At 35.0% G+C, this 23,393-nt stretch overlaps 1 protein-coding gene across 1 annotated transcript in view; it reads right to left on the bottom strand.

The window, feature by feature from the left end:
- PANX1 (pannexin 1) overlaps positions 1 to 23,393 on the bottom strand; it is a 67,853-nt gene that overhangs the window by 20,141 nt on the left and 24,319 nt on the right. The window contains exon 2 of the mRNA XM_074216474.1: positions 12,605 to 12,744. Within this exon, the coding sequence (XP_074072575.1) occupies positions 12,605 to 12,744 (140 nt within the window). The remainder of the gene's footprint in view (positions 1 to 12,604; positions 12,745 to 23,393) is intronic.

Below are 23,393 nucleotides of genomic sequence, written 5' to 3'. Positions count from 1 at the left end.
AACAGTGATCTGATAGGGAATTTGGAAGGGCCTCCTCCAGGAAATCCAGGATTAAGAGAGGTGGAGATGAGGGAAACATTCCAGGAATGAGGGACAGCCAATACAAAGACACAAAGACAGCAGAAGAAATATTATATACAAGGAAAAGCAATAAGTATGTCCAAGATATGGCCCATGAGCCATATGTGGTCCCCAGTGTGATTTTATGTGGCCTACCTGTGGGTTTTAATTTTCACAAATAAAAAAATAAAATAATAATTTGCATGGAATGCATATTAGGTTTTTTTAATTCTATCACTAATAAATAATTTTATCGATGCTAATTTTCTTTGGTGTTTTTAAGCAATATTATGGATGGAACAGATCACACGGAATTTTCAATCAATCTGTGGGATGCATTCCCTCTGCAAGATGCAGATTAGTCAGTATGCACCTACCTTTATACTGTTGTGTTGTTTTGCTGTTTTGTGTTTGTTTTCCCAGGAAAGCACTTTCACCTATCATATTGATGAGAAGTGCTTCCCACTTTCTAAGAAGATATGAGGCAACCTTTTTACTATTATATTAATGTACTGTATTTTTTATTCTGGATGTGGTCCTCAAATAATTATTTACTTTTAATGGGGTCCTACAGCCCTGCTGTAGAGTGCAGACTGGGCAGCATTATGTAAGACTGGAAAGATAGGAAGGGGCCAAAAGCATAGGATACCTTGGATGAGTTTGTGAGAAGATGGGATTAAAAGTTAATTCACCAAAACAAGTACTTGGAAAAATGATCAATTATATTTGATCAATGATAAAAAATCAAAAATCAAAAATGATCAATTAATATTTTTCTTCACTCAATCAGAATATGAAACAAACATAAGGATAACTTTTTGAAAGACTTCATAGCACCTTAACTCAATAATAGACCAGAAATCCAAAAGAATAAAGCTGAAATTTATGTCAAACATATAGAAATTAATTTGTCAAACATTAGTCAAATTTATAAAAATAAGAACCATTACCCAGTTAATAAATGATCAACAGATATGAACAATTTTCAGATGAAATAATCAAAGTTTTCTATAATCATATAAAAATATTCTATCTCACTTTTGATTGGAGAAATGTGAATTAAAACAATTCTGAGGTACTATTAGATTGGCTAATAGGGCAGAAAAGGAAAAAAGACAAATGTTGGAGGAAATGGGGAAATAAGACATTAATACACTATTGGTGGAGTTGGGAACTGATTCAACCTTTCTGTAAAATAATTTGAAAGGATAAACAAAGGGTTATAAAATCATGCATAGTCTTTGATCCAGTAATACTAGTACTAAATTTGTATCCCAAAAGAGATTTTTTTTTTAAAAAAAGGAGGGGGCAGCTAGGTAGTGCAGTGGAGAGAGCACTGACCCTCGAGTCAAGAGTTCAAATTTGACCTCAGACATTTGATGATTACCTAACTGTGTGATCCTGGGCAAGTCACTTAACCCCACTGCCTTGCCAAAAAAAAAATAATAAAGAATTGGAAATTAAGGATATGCCCATCAATTGAGGAATGACTGAACAAATTATGCTACATGATTATGTTGGAATATTATGCTGCTGTAAGAAATGATAAACAGGATGCTTACAGAAAAACCTGGAAAGACTCACATGAGCCAATGCAAAGTGAAATATACTGTGTACAATAAATAGAAATATTGTCAGACAATCAAACATGGATGACTTAGCTATTCTCAGCAATATCCAACACAACTCTGAAGGACTTAAGAAAAATGCTATCCATCCCCAGAAAAAGAACTGATGGTATCTGAATACAGAAAACAGAAACATAATCTTATAAAATTTATTTTTCTTGAGGGTTTTTTCAGATCATCCTTGACACTTGTTTTGTTCCCTACCTCCAACTCTCCTGCTCTCCAATCCAGACTTAGTCTGAGGGAAAGAGAGGATTAGAACTAGGAAAGAATGAAGAGTCTAGATTGTGAAAAGATTTCCTCAAAGAAATGAGGGTAAATGAAGATGCAGGACTATCAGTGGGCATGAAGGGTAAAAGGATAGCAATATTGAATGAAAGATTTGGTTGGGTTCAGGATGTAGTGATTGGTATGGTTCCATTGGAAAAAGTAGATGGATAAATTGAAAGGATAGTGAAAGTTTCTTTGTGGCATAGAAGAATAAGGATTGCATTTACAGTCAGAGAGGAAGGGTTTAAATCCCAGCTCTGAAACTTGCTGCCTTAGGCAACATAACTTCATTTCTACTGGATCAAATTTCTAGATTGTCTTCTAAATCTTATGATATTCTTCCTCTCTTAAATGCATGATTAAAGACCTCTCCAGGGGCAATGTGATATACAAAGAAAATTTATAAAGACCTGGGGTTCAAATCCTGACTCTGATATTACTAGCTATATGACCTTGGAAAGTTCATAACCTCTTTGAGTCCAAGTTTTGAATCTTGAAAAATAAAAAGAACAATACTTTAAGTGCCTGCTTCACAGAGTTGCTGTAAAGATTAAATAAGATAACCAAATCATAGATTTGAGAAGAAATTTTAGTGGTCATATAATCCAACTCCTTTAATTTAAAGAAAAGAAGATGGACACTGATAAATGAAATGATTCAATATATTAAAAATATTTTGCAAATATTATGAATTACTTAATTTACTATTATTATTACTATTGTTATTCTTACCAGCAATTCAATAGGAGTGGTACCTCATCTCTCCATTCCTCCCAAGTAAGCACATAATTGTAGAAGATTATTTGTAGCTGGCTAACTTTAAAGGTGTCTTATTTTTGGTCCTTACCAGGGCAGTAGAAGCTTATTATAATCACTGGATAGGGGTATGATTTGGAGTTAGAGAGGACCTCAAAGGCTACTGCATTCAATTCCCCATTTAACAGATTAAGAAATTGAAACACATCAAGGTGATAATATTTGCCCAGGTCACATAGCCAGTGAGTGTAGTTGAAGGAGGATTTGAACCCTGGTCTTCTTGACTACAAATCCGGTACCCCATCAACAGTCATATTACGCTATCACTGATAAATGTCATTAATGACATTTCTGTTTCCTTTCTGTTTATAATAAAGTGAAGGCCAAAGGAAAATTCTTTACAAAGTTTTGATTTTTAAAATAAGCTACATTTTCAGTACTGCAGAAAAGAGAGAAGTAGTAGTATACCCCAAACCTTTTTGATTAAATGATACTATACCGCCATCTGTTGGTTCTATTTAATTCTTCTCAACAGCCACGACTTCAATGAAAACAATCAACCAAAGCCTATGAAAAAGGGGAGGGGGGAAAAAGGGGATAGAAGAAGGCAGGAAGAAGAGAGGAAGGAATCATTCTGTGATTCCTCTAACAGATGAGACAGTTGAGTGGTATAGTAGATAGAGCATTGGATCTGGAATCAAGAAGTCCTGAATTCAAATGCAGCCTCAAACATTAACTTAGCTGTGTGACCCTGGATATGTCAGCCTATGTTTGCTTCAGTATTTTCATCTGTTAAATAAAAATAATGAGACCACTTAATGCCAGGGTTGTTGCGAGAGTAAATGGAGATGTTATTTGTAAAGAAATTAGAAAACCTTAAAACACTACCTAAACACTAGCTATTAGTAATATCATTAGATAGGACATTTATTAAGCACTCATGTGTCAACCATTTACTAAGGACTTAATATACAAATATAAAGAAGTCTGATAATCACTTCCCTCAAGGAGTTTATAATCTCTCAAAGAAGAAAACAATACATAAAGGAATTCTAGAAATTGGATGGGGAAGGGAAGGAACAATCTGATTGAAAAAAATCTTTAAATAACTAATATTTGTAAAGCAACAAACCAGACTAAGGGATTTATAAAGATATTAAATAAGACAGAGTCTCTGTATGCAAGATACTTATGAGTTCATAAGTCGGGAAGAAAAGGCAAATATAGATAACCATATTACAAAATAAACAAGATACCACAGTTTCTAAGACTGGAAATTCCAGATCATCCAAAGGGCCATGAGGAAAGGCATGATGGGTATAAATAGGTTATACTATGTTTTCAAGAATAATTACTAGAAGCTGTGGGAAAATATCATCAAAAAGACAAATGATGGAAAATGAAGAGAGCTAGTCTTGAGCATGGGCAACTAAATGACACAGTGGAAGATGCTAGGTCTGAAGTTAGGAAAACTCATATTCCTGAGTTTAAATCTGGCCTTAGACACTTAATAGCTGTGTGACCCTGGGCAAATCATTTCACCCTATTAACTTCAGTTCTTCATTTACAAATGAAGGAGACGGAAATGGTAAACCACTCCAGTATCTTTGCCAAGAAAACCCTAAATAGGTTCATGAAGGGTCAAAATGACTGAAATGACTGAACATGTCTCAGATAAGATGCCCTGATGACTGGATCTTGTCTAGAGAACAATCTAAATCTATTCACCATAAGAGAGAAGTGCCCTGTCAAGGATTCATTGAAGAGAAGAAAATAGTTCAACAAGGTAAGAAGGAAAGGAAGAATTACAATCCATACCACTGAAGAGAATCCCTACTTCCCTGAGGTAGGTCACACACATACTGAAATCTGTGAGAGATACAAATAAAAGACAATACAACACACAAACCAAGAAGAGGATGAGGAGAGAAGGATTCAGGGAAGCATTCAGGGGAAAAAAAATGGCATTTGTACTGAACTTGAAAGAACAGACAGGATTTAAACTGGCCTACAATGATAAGGCAGGAATTTCAAGCATAAAGAAGAATAAAAGTCAGATGAAAGTACATTGAAACAGGAGTGAGAAGAGACAGGTTCTGAACAGATTGGACTTAGATTTTTTTATCTGTCAAATGAGATTATTAGACTAGAGTTGCTTCCACTTCTCCTACTCTGATTTAACTACATTCCGGAGAAATATTCTTATTTTAAAACTTCATTCCTATAGAGGAATGGGGTGAGGGAAAACATCTTCATGAAGAAAATAAGTATTTATTTAGTGTCTGCTATAAGAGAGGCATTGAACTTAGTGCTTTACAAATATTATTTTATTTGAACATCACAAAAACTCCAGAAGGAAAGTGGGTGCTATTAAGATCTCCATTTTATAGCTGAGGAAACAGAGATAGAAGTTAAGTGACTAGTTCACATAACCCTTATCTAAAGTTGGATTTGTTTTGGTTTTTTTTTTTTTTTAGGTTTTTGGCAAGGCAAATGGGGTTAAGTGGCTTGCCCAAGGTCACACAGCTAGGTAATTATTAAGTGTCTGAGACGGGATTTGAACCCAGGTACTCCTGACTCCAGGGCAGGTGCTTCATCCACTACGCCACCTAGCTGCCCCTAAAGTTGGATTTGAATAATAATAGCTAACATTTGACACTTACTGGCTAGGTGAGGCAACTCCATTTGCCTCAGTTTCCTCATCTGTAAAACTGGAGAAGGAAATGGCAAACCCCTCTAGGATCTTTGCCAAGAAACCACAAATAGAATCACAAAAAATTGAACATGACTGAAAAAATCTGAACAGTTAACATTTATATAACACCTATTACATGTCAGAATCTATGCTAAGAGCTTTAAAATTATTACATTTGGTCTTCATAACAAGCCTGGAAGAGAACTGTTATTATTATCTCCATTTTACAGATGGGGAAACTGAAGCAAACAGCAGAGCCTAGCCCCAGGTCACAAAGTAGTAAGTGTCTAAAAGCTGTATTTTACTTCAAGTCTTCCTGATTCTAAGTCCAATGCTTTATCCACCATGCCACTTAGCTGCCTCTAAGTATAGTATCTTTGCTTCTAAGATCTTTACACATTAAAGAAACCTGTGAATGAATGGGCAGGAAAGCAGGTTAAGGGAAGGATGGGAAAAAGTCTGGTCCAGGAAGCAATGCCAATCTAAAAAGAGGAAACAATATAACCACGAAGGGCTATAACTCATCTAAGAGACTTTTGCTTTTAGTTGATCAAAATAACATGAATGTAATGCAATAATATAAAGCTTTAAGAAATGGCAAATTAAAAAAATACAGAAAATTGTAGTCAGATACATATTAAGCATAACACAGACAAAACTCAGAGACATAAAGATCACTGCAAAAAAGGGAATAAAATGAGTCATATGAATTTTTTGACTTCTTAATGCATATAAAAGATTTGTTTATATGCTTCAATAGTCTATGAAGTAAGTAATAGCATTATGTCTTTAAAAAATCAATGCACACATGGGGCGGCTAGGTGGCATAATGGATAGAGCACCGGCCCTGGAGTCAGGAGTACCTGGGTTCAAATCTGGCCACAGACACTTAATAATTACCTAGCTGTGTGGCCCTGGGCAAACCACTTAACCCCAATGCCTTGAAAAAAAAAACTAAAAAAAAATCAATGTACATGATTTAGTTAAAAAATGCTTTATTGCTAAAAAAAAATGTTACCCATCTAAGCCTTCACTGAGTCATAATCTTTTTTGCTAATGGAGGAACTTAACACCATGTTGACTAATCAGGTAGTGGTTGCTGAAGTTTGGAGTGGCAATTAAAAAAAAAACCCAGCAATGAAGTTTGCCATACCATTGATTGTTTCTTTCACTTGAATCCTTAGAGGCCATTACAGTGTTATTAATTGACCAACCTACAATATTATGTCTTAGAGAATAGTGAGGCCAGAGGAGTGGGAAAGAGATGTAAATTAGTTGATCCAGGGAGTAGTTAAAATACAGACATTTATTAAGTTCATTATTCTATATGGGTGTGGCTCATGGCACCATAAAACAATTCCAATATTAACATCACAGATCATTATAACAGATATAATCATAATGAAAAAGTTCAAAATATTGTAAAAATTGCCAAAATGTGACACAGAGTCATGATGTGAAAAGCAGTGTGGATAGATTTGCATAACTGTAGGGTTATTATAACCATTCAATCTGTAAAAAAGAAATGCAGTATCTGCAAAATACAATAAAATGGGGTATGCCTCATTTACATAGCATTTTTAAGATTGCCAAAATTCTTTATCTATATTATCTCATTTGACCTTCACAACAATCTTATGAAGTAGGTATTATGTTATAGAGAAGGAAACTGAGGCTGAGAGAGTTTAAATTAGTTACCCATTAATACACTACTAATACATGCTAGAAGTAAAACTGTAATTCAGATCTTTTTGATTCTAAGACCAACCCTCTCCCCACTTCTACACCACTTCTCTGTGTCTAAAACAATGAATGACAACTAGAAAAATCCAAGTGGAAAAAAATCCAGAAAAAATGACCAAGTTGATCCCAGATGAAGTGAAAAAAATGTAACTCCCTTCTTTGCAGAAGTGGGGGGACTACAATGAAGTAGGGGGGAAACAAAGAAGATAACTGTAAATTTTAGTTGATGTGTGTAACTTAGAATTTTGCTGAATTTTTTCCTTTCTTTTAAAAATATTTTAAATAATCAATCAATTAAGCACCAACTATGTATCAGGAATTATATGCTAAGTGCTGGGGTTACAATGAAAAGCAAAAAAACTCTTACTTTGAAGGAGTATGTAGTATAATGGAGAGAAAGCATGCAAACAATTTAATATGCCATCGAGAAAAACAAAATAAATTTAGGGTAATCTCAGAGAGAAGACATGAAGATTAAAGAGGATTAGAAAGGTAATAATTAAGCATAACACAGACAAACTTCAGAGATCTAGAGATCACTGCAAGAAAGGGAATAAAATGAGTCATATGAATTTCTTGACTTCTTAATGCATATAAAGGTTATGTTTAGGAAATCAAAGTGACAAATCATCAGGTAGTTTAATCTCTGAGGAAAGGGTCTGTGTTGTCTATATTCAAGATACCTAGCATAAAATCAATACTTAAAGGACATTGGTTAAATTAAATTATTTGGTTTAGATTTTTAAAAAAGCTAGAGCATCATTGAATATATATATATATATATATATATATGTATATATATATATATATAAACATTTATTTGAAAGAACAAATTAAGGAATGAAAAAGCATTTATTAAACTCTTTTGAAAACATTGTGAATTCCTCGCCATTCACCATATAGACTCTTTCCACAGGTCAACCCAGTCACTTCAATATTCCCCCAAAGATATGTTCATTCAGTCCTCTTCCACTTCCCTCCAAATACCCAGAGTTCATCTATCCTTTAAAGTTCAATTCAAGTCCTATTCCTTCATGAAACCTCCCAAATTTCCTGATAAATTGCATGGCCAAACCCAAAAGGAAGTCATTAACAGCCTAATATCTACTTGTAGGATCTTCAAAATGATCTGAGGTAGGCCCTGTGCTGTTAAACATTATGATGTTATTGATCAAAGTCACTGATAATTGATTTGGATAATGTCATGTTGCCATCTTTCTCAAATAGGCAGATAACATTACTGAATGGTTTAGTTAATATCGTGAATGAAGGAGCCAGGATCCAAATGGATTCTGGCAGACTAAAACAATAGACAAACATAATAAAATGGATTTTAATTCCAAAAAATACAAAATCTTACACAGGCTAAAAATCCCCAATATTTTAAAATATGAGCTGGGAAAGGCATGGCTAGGTAGCAATATGTTTGGAAAAGCTCTGGGAAAATTTTATAGACTGCAGTTTCCAAGTGAGTTGTGTGAAAGGTCAGATTTCAGAAGCTAATGTGATCTTGGTGCAATAAGAAAGCTTCCAAGAATATGGAAGGAACAATCACTGTGCACTCTGTCCTAGTTAGTTTTTCCTGGAAGTAACATATTCACTTATGGACTCCACTTTGAAGAGGAAGAACACTGATAAATTAGGTAAAGGGAAGGATCCTTCCAGTTAAGATCTCTAAAACTAGACAGTTTTATTCTGTTGGGTAAATGCCTCAATACAGGCTAATCTTTCTACACAGATTCTACTCATGCTTTCCTTGACTTTCCCCAGTCATCTCTTCTCCTAGACACTTGATATGAACCATTTTTTCCATAAATCACTGTCTGCCTCTTGGCCACTGCTTCTATCCCTCCATTTCTGAAACTATGGCCATCCAAACACAGTAAGCACTTAATAAGTGTTTTTTTCCATTATCATTTTGTTCATCTATAGATCTGGAAGAAGTCACTTCTAACTCAAAATCTATGCAACTATACTAATCTCTGGGGATAGATACAAAGATAAAACCTGAAATAGTTCATGCCCTCAGACAATTGTCATTTTACTGGGAACAACAAAACATCCATCTATATGAAATCATTTGTTACTTATCTTGTTGTAGATGACATTTTTTAAAATAATAGTTTATTTTCCTCCAAATACATGTAAAACCAATTTGTGTTATGTAATATGAGAAGATGCTGATGGTTAGGTTTCTACAGTCAGTATTAGAACAATATATGCTATAAAAATAGATACCTCTGTGTGATTGAAGAGGCCCATATGGTACACAATTCATGTAGGAATGGGAGAATCAGGAGGGGAAGAAGGGCAGAATGACCCGGCCCAGTCAAATGGCTAGTAGAAATCTTCTGGTTCCTCTTGAAGGGGACCCAGACCTAAACCAATATGGACTGGACAAGTTCAAGAATTGGCCATTGACTTTTTTTTACTAACATACATGTTTAATTAGCTTCATTCAAAGAGGAACTTAAGGTTCATTATAATAGCATGGAATGTATGTGCAAGCATGATCAGGATGAGGGACTGTATCAAGGGGAAACATTTCAAGGGTAAAAAAGGATTTGCAACCTAGAGGAGCCTGAACCAATCCTGAATCTGATGAAAGGAGTAGAACTTTGTTAACCACATATAAGGCTGGCTCTCAACTCTGTTTGGTGTACTCCCTAATAGAAGGCTCACCCGCTTCTTGCAAGAACCGTATTAAATGATTCTTCTATTACTCAAACTTGGTTTATTTATCAAGAGCAAGGCTCCAGTCAGCATTTAATTTCCCAGTCTTGCTGAGATAGTCTGGGGGAGGGACTTCTATATCTAATATATAACATTTAAGGAGCACTGGGGATCTCTCCCCAGTGAGATAAGAGATTCCTTGAGCTTTATTTCTCTGATGTATTCTTCCCAACCCTCCCCACCTGCATACAATTAACAGCTGTGGATCTCAGAGCAGAAAAAAAAGTCTGGATTTGGAGTCAAATAACCTGATCATTAATAGTTTTGTGACTTAGAACAAGACACTCTGTGCCCCAAGTTTCCTCATCTGCTGAGGATAATAAATAAATGTCTTACTGTGCCAACAACTCCCTTGTTCTGGGGAACCAAATGACATAATAAAGGTAAATTGCTTTGTAAATTATAAAGGGCTATATAATGTTGACTAAGAACTTTCACTCTAGATCAATTATGAACTTAAAGATCTAGTACTTTCAGTAAAAAATAACATGCAAAGTTTAAAACTGAAAATGAAATTTTAAGAAGAAAATCAGCAGTCTACTCTGGGAAGATAATTTCTGTAGTGTTTTAAGGTTTACAAAGTGATTTACAAATATTATCTCATTAAATCTCAAAACAACCTTCTGAGGTAGAGGCTATTATTATTATCCCCATTTTACAGAAGAGGGAAAAGAGGACAAGTTAAGTGACTTACCCAGGTTAACACAGCTATTAAGCTTTTGAAGCTGGAATTCAAATTTAACCATTTACCAAGGTATATTGTTCCCCCACCCCACCCCGCAGCAAGTAGGCAAGTATTTTTAGAAACATGCAATCCAGTATATCCTGGCTCTACAGTTTGCACCTGTGATCTTAGCTCAAGAATTGTGTTTTCCTAGACTATTTTGTTTCCCTGGTGACTAAAGTCTATAGTTTAAAATGCTGCTTACCCTTAGGACTGAAAGCCAAAAAATCAAACGGGGGGAAAACCCAGCAAAACAGGATAAGAATGCCAACTGTCAGGCTCCAACAATAAGCCATATCCATGAAATAAAAATTAAGGAGTTGAGAGTGAGTCAAGCAAAAATTCTCCTTTAAAAAGAGGGAGAATGTTAGTGTTGTGTCTATGTCCCGCAGCAGAATAGAGCAAAGTAAACTCCAGTATTTGGCTTTTCAGGACAGGATAAGCCTGCTGAGAGCTGCATCTTTGTATTCCTCTAGGCAAATGGGGATTATAAAAGATGCACAACTACTCCATTTGTTTTCATGATGAACAAAAGGAATCAGTGGCTGGTACTGAAGGGCTGACTGAAACAGGGCTCTGCTTTCATTAATGCATAAAAAGCAGTTATGAGTCACTTCATCACTAAGGGAGTTTTCTTCTTGAGAAATGAATTTGGTATACTATGAGCAAAGTTCATCAACTTTAGAGTTAGTTATCTAATGTGATTTTTTTTTGCCTTCTAGGCAGAGAAGCATCTCCATCTGTGACAGTCAGTCTATCTTCCATACAAGATTTAGCTCCAACTCCAAGGGGGAGCTGTATACAATTCAGTTTAATCTGACAAATTCAAAAGAGAACATGATTGAAAATCACTTTAGTTTCCATTTTAGTAGTTTTGTTTTCTAGGTCAATCAGAGAAGTATTCAAATCCTGACCCTTGTGTGACCATAGGCAGATCACCCTGTGGTTCTGTCTTCTTCTGTGATATGTGAAAGCAATAATAATTTCTCATAACCATACTGTGATAGAAGATTAATTTCCTTTAAAGAATGTTAAGCTTCATATCAGGTCAACTTGCCTCACTAGTTAAAAATTAAGCCCCAATGTATTAATCACAAAATCTAGGAGAAACTATGCTCAGAATGTAAGGAGAGCATCCTCCTAGGAAGAAAGAAGAGAAGAGTTCGGGAAGAGATACAAAAATGATTATCTTTGTAGATTAGTTTCAATTACAGAGATTGTGCAATTTCCTATTCACTAGCCATCAAGGATGTTAAAGATTTTTCTCATTTTCCAAATGATATAAGAATCTACTCGCTTTCCCAATTTCTTGGTGATCATTCTAGGTTTTGTTTGGTAAATACCAGATAATAAAACTTCATGTCTAATTCATATTTTTCTATTATGTTTGTTTTAATCCTTTGTTTCTGAGGTTCTTAAAATTTTAGGGCTCACAGATATAAGTAAGTTTTGAATGAAAGAAAACCATGTATTAAGTTTCTATACTAAAATCAGAACTAAGCCTTAAGGATATAAAAGCAAGGCAATCCTTGCCTTCAAGAAGTTTATATTCTAGTAGGATGAGACAGATAATAATAATAATAATAATGATAATGATAATAATAATGATAAAAATAATGATAATAATAATAACAACAATTAGTTTATATAGTGCTTTAAAGTTTGTAAAGAGCATACATTATCTCATTTGAGAGACACAACAACATTGTAAAATAGATTTTATTTTCATCTGGAAGAGGAAGAGCAGGAAGAGGAAGAAAGGAGGGGAAGTGTACAGTAGAAGACAAAGAATAGGAGGAGGAAAAAGAAAGACAAGGAAGAGGAGAAATAGGAGATCAAAGAGGAAGAGGAAGAGGATGACAGAAAAGAAAAGGAAGGGGATTTTGAACTAGGATCCTTCTTCCAAGTTCAGTGATCTATTACTTCACTTAGCTGCCCTACTAATCTGTCAGGTTCTCAGGTACTCTGGGGTCATGAAATTATACCTATACATACCTTATGGAGCCACAATGGGAGGTTTTCGTAGTCACTGTTGAATAAATGCCTTTGCTGAACTGCTGCCCAACAATAAGAATCCACAAAAGCAGCCTGGCGCCAGGAGAAGGAATTGGGAGAGAAACAACTTATCTGTGTACCTAGGAAACAAAGTACCATGTTGTAAAAACTGAAAGCATCTTTGTGACAGAAAATTGTTCATAAAATTAATGCCAAATATAATATGGATTGCCACTTCCTTAAAATGATCCTTATAAAGACAGAATTTCAGTAATGTCCTTACATTTCTACTCTTAAAATATTTACTCTCGATTAGATTGAGCTGAACCATACACTGGGTCTCCTTGCTCAGGGATTTTGCCCTGTGGGGGAGCCTAGCTCAAGCTAGATCACAACTTCTAGTGTCCTTGCCCACTTTTGTTGGGATTAATGGTAAGAAAGGCAAACCAACCAGAATGAAGAGGCTTTCCTTGCCTGGATTGCCAAGGGCCACTGGGGTCTCATGGTCAGGTTTTGTTACCTCATACTGCCTCCTCCCCATCTCCTCTTAAAATGTCCATTGGTTACCCCCCAGGGTGGCATTCCTGTCATTCCAATTCAGGTTCAAGACACTGATTTATTTCAGGACTTGATATTTGTAATGTGTCTTCTCCCCCTGCCCCCCAAACAGTATCGACTTCAACAGGTAACTTCAGGAAGTAACTCCTAGCCAAGGGTGGTTAGGGATGGGGAAACATTGTATGGAACAAGACCCAAAAGATATTGACAACACAGACCTTATCAAGAATCTGACAACAATTTAACCTAGAGCATGTCTAGCTGTTAAAAGCTGACAGATACCTTAGCACTCAACTAATACTACTTTCTCAAGTTACATATCCAGTTAAAATTTTCTGTTCCCAAATTCCCTATGAAGGAATATTTACCATTACCCCAAATCCTTCAATGGAATATGAACTCTTTTGGGGGGGGAAGAGAGTGTGTCCTTTGCTCTTTATATCTCTAGGTCTTGGCACAAATATCTCACACAGAATAGCAGCTCAATAAATGTTGGTTGAATTGAATTGAAATAGTAATTAATATTAATTGCTCATATTTACATAAGGTTTTAAGTTTACAAAGCACTTTTTATATAAATTATATAGTTGATCTCTACAACTCTGGAGGTAAGAGTCTGTGGGAGAATTTGAATTTAGTTTTCTTGAAGATAAAGTCAGAGCTCTATCTAGGGGTCTGATGGAATAGTATGGACCTCTTGGTCTCTGTCTTCTTTTTGTTATGCCAACTATGTTAAATGTCAAGTAATAAAGTGCTAAAATATTGTCAATATAATGAAGAAACCTCCCAGCTCATCTACAATTAACAGTTTACAAGTTTCCTCCCCCCCACCCTCCAGATAAAGTACTTAAGTTTGTTTCCAGGTTTGCCTTTCCTACTACTTTGGGAACAAGGGGTAGGCCTCTATAGACTGACTAGCTAGTCTTATAAGGCTGTTCATTTGCAAGGGGATTTGTAATGGGCACCAAATCTGGAACTAAGAAGTAAAATATTGCTTACTCATCTATAAAGGGATCAAGCCTAAAGTCTAATTTCCTTAGCGTTGTGCTCTAAGTGTGACCATGAAATCACAATCAAGAATGAGAATTACATACTTGAGAAACACTTAGGTGCCCCAAAGCAACTAATTTCTAATCAATAGTAAGAAGTTGCCTTTTGTTTGGTACTATCAAGCAAACATAAGACATCACAACCACTAAGGTTTTATAAGGGGAAAATGGATGCTACCTGCCTAGGAGGACAAAGCATTAGAGAGCAGTGTGAATAAGCCACACACATGGTTGATATAAGTGCCAGTCTCTTAAATAAGAATACATTAAAAGAATAAAAGAGTATTGGATAATTAGTTAACAGTAAGTTTTTTGCTGTATACAGTGAACACTTGCTATAGCTTTCTCTTTAATAAAATAAATTTGTCTTTCCCCCACCTCCTCAGAATCTTCTGGTCAAGTATCCAACCATATATATGTAGATTGGTATTGGTTGGGAAGGAGAGCTGACCCCCAAATCCCTTCATTCTGCAAGTACTTTTGACATCAGAGAGCAGAAATGAAACCCATGAATCGAGGTTTCAGAAAGATATTTCAGGCACAAAATGATGATCTCAAAATGAGACCTGTTTAAAAGTAGAATGAACCAAATTGGCTCAGAAGTTGTGGATTCCCAGTTAATAGAGGTATTCAAGTAGGGGATGAATCAGTACTTGTCAGGTATTTCTAAAGGAAATTTCTACATATAGAGTTATCATCATAATCATCCCTGAACTCTTTCCCAACTCTGATATTCTGTGTCTGATCAAGTGTAAGTGGAAATAAAGAGAGGAAATATGTGATGGTTTGGCATTAAGATGGTGAGTTATTAGGGGGAAAGGGGAAACCACAATGCCCAAAGAGAGGTAAACCAGACTAGATAAGAAATAGGGGAGCAAGTTAAATTTCTGTGATCAGAATGGAATTGGCTGTGAAAGGGAGAACTAGAATATACACATATTTACTTTTCTTCCTGCCTTAGCCCTATATCCCAGGCTGCTTTTAATCTTTTTTTGCTGGTTGGATACCCAGGCAAGACTTGGGTCATTATTTGGTCCTATTTTCATGCTATAAGCATTGACAGAATAAGATGGAATATAATAGAAAACAAAGACAGCCACCTCGGGGAAGAGGAAGTAGACTAATGATAAGTGAAAAGTATTGTCAAGAGTATGTAAATAACTTTTCAATTTCATTAGTCTGGGTCAGATAATACTTGAGCTTGCCCAATTCTTTCATGACATTTTGTCTCAGTATGTTATCTCAGTTGATTCTGTTGTTAAGGAGGCTTTCTTAAAAGAGCTCTATGATTTTTTTTTTTTAGGCCAAGGGCAGTAATTGTCCACTTATGAGGAAGTCTCATTGTGCAATGGATTCCTATTTATTGCATGGGGCAAGAATAGGAAGTGGGTTAAGAAAATACATAAGAATACCAGATAGTAGACCAATGAAGTCGAGGTTGCCAGGATACCAGAAGAGTGATCTTCTGTGGATGTACCAAGATGACAAGGAGATACTGAATAAGGTACCATCACATGAGAAAATCCTTTACTGATCAAACCATTTCTAAATAGTCATATTTTGTCAGTTTCTTAGGCTAATAAAATGTGGAAGATTATACTGGGGTTTTGAAGGCTTGGTGGAATATTGTCTCCAAAATTTTTTTTCCTACAAAAATTTTATTTTCTTCTTTATTATGAACTTTAGCATCAACAAACACAAACATTTCAGAATATGAAGATAAACAAGAAATTGTACATAAAACCATGAACTACTTTGTAGTTTAAAAAATGTACATATATATATATTTTAAAATGTACATATGAAATTTAACACAGTTGTGGCAAAGTTGTCCTGCATGCATCCCCATTTGAACTTTTATGCTTTCTTCTGTATAATTTTTAAAACATTTTTTTACAAAAAACATTTGCTCCCAAAGTTATCCTGTAACATATATAGTCAGGCAAAGAAATTTAATACATTAGGCAGGTCTGAAATTAGAAGCATCCTTCTGTACCTCTAGTTAATCACCTTTTTTGTCAAGAATAGGTAGAAGGATTTAATCATCGCTTCATTAATCAGAATTTTGAAATCTTTCAAATTTGACTTTTACATTATTAGGTAAATTGTACAAATTTTTCTCCTGATTCTGTTCACTTCACCCCACATTAGTCACACTAGTCTACCCCAGGTTCTTTTTTTTTTTTTAGGTTTTTTTGGGGGATTTTTTTTTTGCAAGGCAATGGGGTTAAGTGGCTTGCCTAAGGCCACACAGCTAGGTAATTAAGTGTCTGAGGCCTCATTTGAACTCAGGTACTCCTGACTCCAGGGCCAATACTCTATCCACTGTACCACCTAGCTGCCCCTACCCCAGGTTCTTTTGAGATAGAAGGAGTATTTGTCATATCTGTAATTTCTTACAGAGCAGCAGTATCCCAATACATCCATATGCCACAATTTATACAACTTATCATCAATTGTTGGGCACTCACTTTGATTCCAATACTTAAAATTGCTACTATAAATTTTCTGTACATGTGGGATTCTTTCCCTGTCTTTGATATTTTTTTGGGGGGGTATATCTCTACTAACAGTATCACTGAGAGAACAATCATAATTTATTGGCTTTGGAGGTATAGTTCCAAATTTCTTTCCAGAATGGCTAGACCAATTCACAACTTTATCTCTTTTCTATAATACCTTTGTCAGAAAAGCATATCATTTCCATGGCAAATCTAAGATTAGTCACCTAGAAAATTTGTACTTTTTAGTACAGAGAAGAAGACAATGCTTAGCATGGACATATGTGAAATTGAAAATTTAAAAGAACAGATTTCAAAAAAAATACTTAATGAAGCTAAGTGAGAAGGAAAGCTGTTAACCCCTGGCCTTCTGGAATCACCTCCAAGAATATATAGATGAGATTGTTGAAGTATCATTGTTGAAAGAGGAATATCCGTCAAGTATTTTTAATATTAAAAAAATGATAATTTTGCCTGTCTATATTTTCTGGGAGCTTCCATAAACCCAATCAGATATAAATTCCCTTCAATTGTTCAACATAACTTTACTGTTAAATGTAAATTTGCCAAGAGCAAACTCAGCTCATTCCTCTATCCCTTCTCCAGCTTCCTGCCTCTCAGGTTTCCAAAGTGAGTACCTGACTCCAGGTAGGGAGGTAAAGTTCCCCTTTTTACCTGCTTTTCCCTGATTCTTCCCTATATAGGAAGTAGGTAGACTATAAAAGTTTGGCCTACACTCCCCTTGAGGTCAGACTCACTCCACTCTAAGCCCAGTCAGTTCTTATGACTGTTTTCCTTTCTCTTTCCATCAGACATTCTAACCTAGACCTTTGTTTTTCAGCCTGTCCTCAAGCAACTGATAGTCTCTCCAGGAAAAAGTTTAAACTGTGAACTTTCCAGGCTTATAAAAAAAATTCTAAGCTTTCCCAACTCTGGGGTCAGTCATGAGTTTGTTTTTTTTTTTAAGAACCCTGAGCTTTATGGTGGCACCACTCATTCTCTATCATCATAATGAAATGAGTTTTGAAAAATCACCACAAAAGGGAAAGATGCCTCAAAGCAGAGACAGGCAAGTATTCTGATATTTCAAAAGCAAGAAAATAACACATACTTCATTCAGACTTTAGGCCAGTAAGATCAATGATTATTCTTGGTCATTTTTTGGAATGGAATATTATTATTATTTTATTTTAATTGATGAGCTCTTGAGAAGGAAAGAAAGCTATTTTTTAAAAAATGTTTTATTTGTTTTTCCAAACACAATCAATAGTTTTTACCAATCATTTTTTTACAGTTTTGAGTTTTGCATTTTCTCCCTTTTCTCTTCCCTCCCCCATCCCCCTGACAGAAAGCAATCTGATATGAAGCTCTACATTTCTAACCATGTTAAACATAGATCCATATTGATCATGTTATGAGAAAAGAATCAGAACCAAACTGAAAAAAAGATTAGAGAGGGAAAAAAATGACATAACACATAAGACAACTTTTAAAAATTGAAGATAATAAGCTTTGGAATTCATTTAAACTCTACAGTCTCTTCTCTGGATATGGATGGTAGAAAGAGAAGTATCCTTGATAAATTCAAGTCATCAAAGTCAGATGTTCTTTTAAAAATATTTTATTATTTATTTTTTAACATTTTTTTCTGTTAAAATTTTGAGTTCCAAATTTTCCCCCTCCTTCCCGCCCTACTGCCATTAAAAAGTCAATAGATATCACTTATATATGTGAAATCATGCAAAACATTCCATATTAGCCATGTTACAACAAAAAAACAAGAAATGAAGAAAGTGAAAAAATTTTACTTCAATTTGTATTCTGACTTCATCAGTTCTCTCCTTGGAGCTTGGATAGAATGCTTCATTAAAAGTGCTTTTAATGGAATTACCTTGGATCATTGTATTGATCAAAGTAGCTAAGTCTTTTATAGTTTATCACCACTATATTATTGTTATTATGTACAATGCTCTCCTGATACTGCTAACCTATTATGCATCAATTTATACAGGTTTTCCTAGGTTTTCTAAAATCATTCTGCTAGTCATTTCTTATAGCATAATAGTATTCCATCACAATTATTTATGCTTATGTATATATGTATATATATATATATATATATATCCACAACTTGTTCAGCCATTCCCCATTTGATTGACATCTTCTCAATTTCTAACCCCTTCCTACCACAAAAAAGATGCTATAAATATTTTTGTACATAAAAGTCCTTTACCTTTTTCTTTGATCTCTCTGAGGTATAGAAGATGTTACAATCTAAAGTCCTTTGGCATAGTTCCAAATTTTGCTCCAGAATGTTTGGACCAGATCAAGCAAAAAATATATTAGTGTCAATGAAAAAAATGCAAAGGAAAGTGGCCTAGACATACCAGATCTAAAATTATAAGTATCAGTCATCAAAATAGAGTGATGGATCAGTGACATAGATTAGGTACAAAAGAAACAATAGTAAATGACTAAAGTAATCTAATGTTTGATAAACACAAATACTCCAGCTTCTGGTATAAGAACTCACTCTCTGATAAAAACTGCTGAGAAAACTGGAAGATAGTATGGCAGAAACTAAGCATAGATCAATATCTCACACCTTATAAGGGCAAAATAGGTGCAGGATTTAGACATAAAAGGTGATACCATAAACCAATTAGGAGAACAAGAAATAGGTTAACTGTTAGAACTATGAAAAGGGGGGCAATTTATGACCAAAGAAGAGATAGAGAACATTACAGAATGCAAAATGAATAATTTTTATTACATTAAATTAAAAAGTTTTTGTTCAAATAAAACCAATGTAACCAAGATTAAAAGGAAGGCAGTAAGTTGGGAAACAATTTTTATAGCTAGTATTTTTGATAAAGAACTCATTTCTGAAATTTATATAGAATTGAATCAAATTTATAAGACTACAAATCATTCTCCAATTGATAGTCAAAGGATATGAACAGACAGTTCTCAGGTAACAAAACTAAAGCTATCTATGGTGATATGAAAATTATCTAAATCATTATTGATTAAAGAAATGCAAATTAAAACAATCCTCAGGTATCATCCAATTATCTATCAGATTGACCAATATAACAAAAAAGGAAAATGATTAATGTTGGAGGGGATGTGGGAAAACTGGAAAACTAATGCACTGTTGGTGGAGTTGTGAATTGATCCAACCATTCTGGAGAGCAATTTGGAACTAAGCCCAAAGGGCAATAAAATTGTCTATTTCCTTTGATCCACCAATATCACTACTTGGTCTGTATCCTAAAGAGATCACAAAAAAAAGGGTACAAAAACATTTACAGCAGTTTTTTTCATGATGGCAAAGAACTGGAAACTAAGAAAATGCCCATCAATTGGGGAACGGCTGAACAAATTATAGAACAAGAATGTGATGTAAGATGTTCTGTAAGAAATCGTGAGAGATAAAACTTCAGAAAAGCCTGGAAAGGCTTGCAAGAACTGATGTGAGCAAGTGAACGAGTGAAGTGAGCAGAAACAGAAGAATACTGTACACATTAAACAGCAACAAAATTCTATGAATGAGAAAACTGCAGTTGTCATTCACTTAAGGTCATACAAGCAAGAAGTATCAGAAAAAGTTTTGAATACAGATGCCCTGATTCCAAATCCAGTACTCCTGTTAATTATACTATATTGGTTCCCTTGTTCTTCTTTGACTTTTATTTGACTTGAGGTGATAGAGCACAGCCACAGGTTCCAAAATCAGGAAGATTCATCTTCCTGAATTCGAATATGGTCTCATATACTTAGTTACTAGTTGTATGATCCTGGGCAAGTCACTTAACCCTGTTTGCCTCAGTTTTCTCATCTGTTAAATGAGCTGGAGAGGGGAAATGGCAAACTACTCCAGTATCTTTGCCAAGTAAACCTCAAATGGGGTCATGAAGAATTGAACAAAACTGAACAATTGAATAACAAAAAATGAAAAGCTTTCCAAGCATTAGAACTATTCAAGAGAAGATTGGCCTACCTTGGAAGGCAGTAGGCTTTTCACTCACTAGAAGTCTTCAAGTAAAACCCACAAGTGACAGGGGTTTGAATTGGGCAAAATGGCTTCTGAGGTTCCCTTCCATTTCTTAGCCTCTATGAAGGGGGTGTTTATCCTATTTAAAGGGGGTAGAGATGGGACATAATAACTGTTTTCAAAAATATGATGTCTTTTTTTTCAGTCTTCATTCTTCTTAATACTACAGGAACATCTGCTACTACTGATTGGGCATTCTCCTCCTGAATAGTATCTTCTCTCAGTGTTCTCTCTCTCTCTCTCTCTCTCTCTCTCTCTCTCTGTGTGTGTGTGTGTGTGTGTGTGTCTGTGTCTCTGTCTCTCCCTCCCTCCTTCCCTCCCTCTTCTTAGCTGATTGACCTTTACTTCTCAGTTTCCCTCCTTGATTCATTGATCATAACACTTTCCCTATTTATGGGCCCACTTTGGCATTTATCCAGGACCTTCTGTTTTCCAACAAGTGACTTTCAGGAAGTTTATTTCATCAATTTCCATGGGTTTAAATGTCATGGGAAGATTCAGGAGGCATCTAAGGTGGCACAGGGGATTGAGTACTGAACTTGGAGTCAGTGAGGTCTGAGTGTAACCCTGAGCAAGTTATTTAACCACTGTCTGCCTTAGTTTCCTCATCTAAAATGCTAGCTATCATTATCTATTCTCTCTTGAGCTACAGTGCCACATCACCAGCTGCCTATTAGATTAATTGGATTGAGCAAATTGGATTTAAGTGAGGCTGAGTTTCCCCAAATCATCATCTCTTTCTTTCAGAATCATTGGAGTCCAAGGACAAAAGTCAAAACAACAGGTGATGGTTCAGCACTATCATCTGAAGTCTGGTGTAGTCTAAGAATCAGATGTACCCTTAGGATTTCTGCACCTTTATATCAGACTATAACTGAATTTTTATATGTTATCTTCTTCAAGTAGACATGAGAGCTGATCATTCTACTTTTGGATGGCTCTAATTCTTGGGAAGTTTTTCATTTTTTGTTCAATGGCTGTTTAGTTGTGTCTAACTCTTCATGACTTGTCTCTTTTTCTATTTACATCCCTAGCTCTTAGCATGATAAATATTTAACAAATGCTTTTTCATTCATGAATTATAAATGTATTCATTTAGTCATCCAGTTTTAATTTGGAGAGCTCAGAGGAAGAACCTACTATCTCAGGGGGCAGGGATATATCCAAGGCAGGGATATATCTAATTGATATAAAACTTTTTCTTGGGTCTGGCTATCAAACCAACTTTGAATCTACCTAATTATACCATCATTTGGCCTATTTCATACTCTGTCTGGATTACAAGAATAATATGAGAGACTTCCTCAATACATTAAAATCTAATTAAACCAAACCAATGGCATTCTCCTCTTTTACTAGTCTAGTAACCCTGTCAAAAAAAAGGAAATAAACCTGGTTGAAATGACCTGATGAAATTCTTGATGAAGTCTTGCTGGCTTCCTCGGATTATATATGCCTTGGGCAGCTAGGTGGCACAGTGGATAGAGCACCAGCCCTGGAGTTAATAGTACCTGAATTCAAATCTGACCTCAGACACTTAATAATTACCTAGCTGTGTGGCCTTGGGCAAGTCACTTAACCCTACTACCTTGCAAGAAATATGCCTTATAATTTTGCTAGAAATTATAATTTACTGATCTACAGCTTAAGGAGTTTACTTTCTCCCCCCCCCCCCCCCGCCTTTTTTTTGAACTTCTTAAACATTTTCTTTTCCGGGGCCATAGTACCTCTCCAATTTTACAAGATTTTTTTAATGATTCCTCTGACAATGACACAACAATGACATCTGTCCAGTCTTTTAAAAGCTTCAAATGTAGTTGTTACAGTGAGAAGCTCATCAAAGATAACTAGATGCAGTCTTTAATATTATCCTACTTGTCTTTGAAATCAAGTTCTATTAGTCATTATGCTGTATTTTATCTATATAACAAACCTCTATGGAGGGGAAAACAACATTTAATTAACAATTGAGACAGGATTTGAATTAAGGTCTTGCTGAATGAAGCTTGCTCTCACCTCACTACAGAAATGGAATCAAATTCAAATAACTGAATTTTGATTCCTTCAGGTCGGATAGTGATTTAGAAAACTACAAATAAATATCTGTTTTATTGTATTTTATATATTTTATAAACATTTGCCAATTACATTTTAATCTAGTTTCTGCAGCAACTCAGGATTATTGTAGGCCAAATGTCCGCAGGCCATGGAGTTCGATATCTCTGCCTTCTTAAATTATGCTTCCTCTTGTTCTTTGAAATAAGATTGAAAAACTTGGTCAAAATGATAAGACAGCTAAAAGAATTAATAACAGGTGTATGTACTCTAATCAAGATTGTTGAGTAAAAGAACTATTGTGAATCTATAGGGTATTACATTTTTTCACTGAATTGTCTTAGCCCTGTTCTTTTTTCAACTTTTTACAAATATATAAAAAGATATAAAAAGAATGCTTTTCAAATTTATGGAAGATACAAAACAGGAAAGGAAATTAATAGACTGAATGACAGTGAGAATTCAGCAAGACCTTAGTAGAAACAATGCAGTTGTAATTAAAGTCAAATTTATTTCTTACTTCAAGTATCTGAGCCTTCACCCTTATAAAGTAATCCTTTTACTTAACA

The sequence above is a fragment of the Macrotis lagotis genome, chromosome 1, assembly GCF_037893015.1.
Source record: "Macrotis lagotis isolate mMagLag1 chromosome 1, bilby.v1.9.chrom.fasta, whole genome shotgun sequence".
Taxonomy (NCBI): Eukaryota; Metazoa; Chordata; class Mammalia; order Peramelemorphia; family Peramelidae; genus Macrotis; species Macrotis lagotis.
Note: the sequence above shows the minus strand (reverse complement) of the source record. Positions and strands in the feature narration are given on the sequence as shown.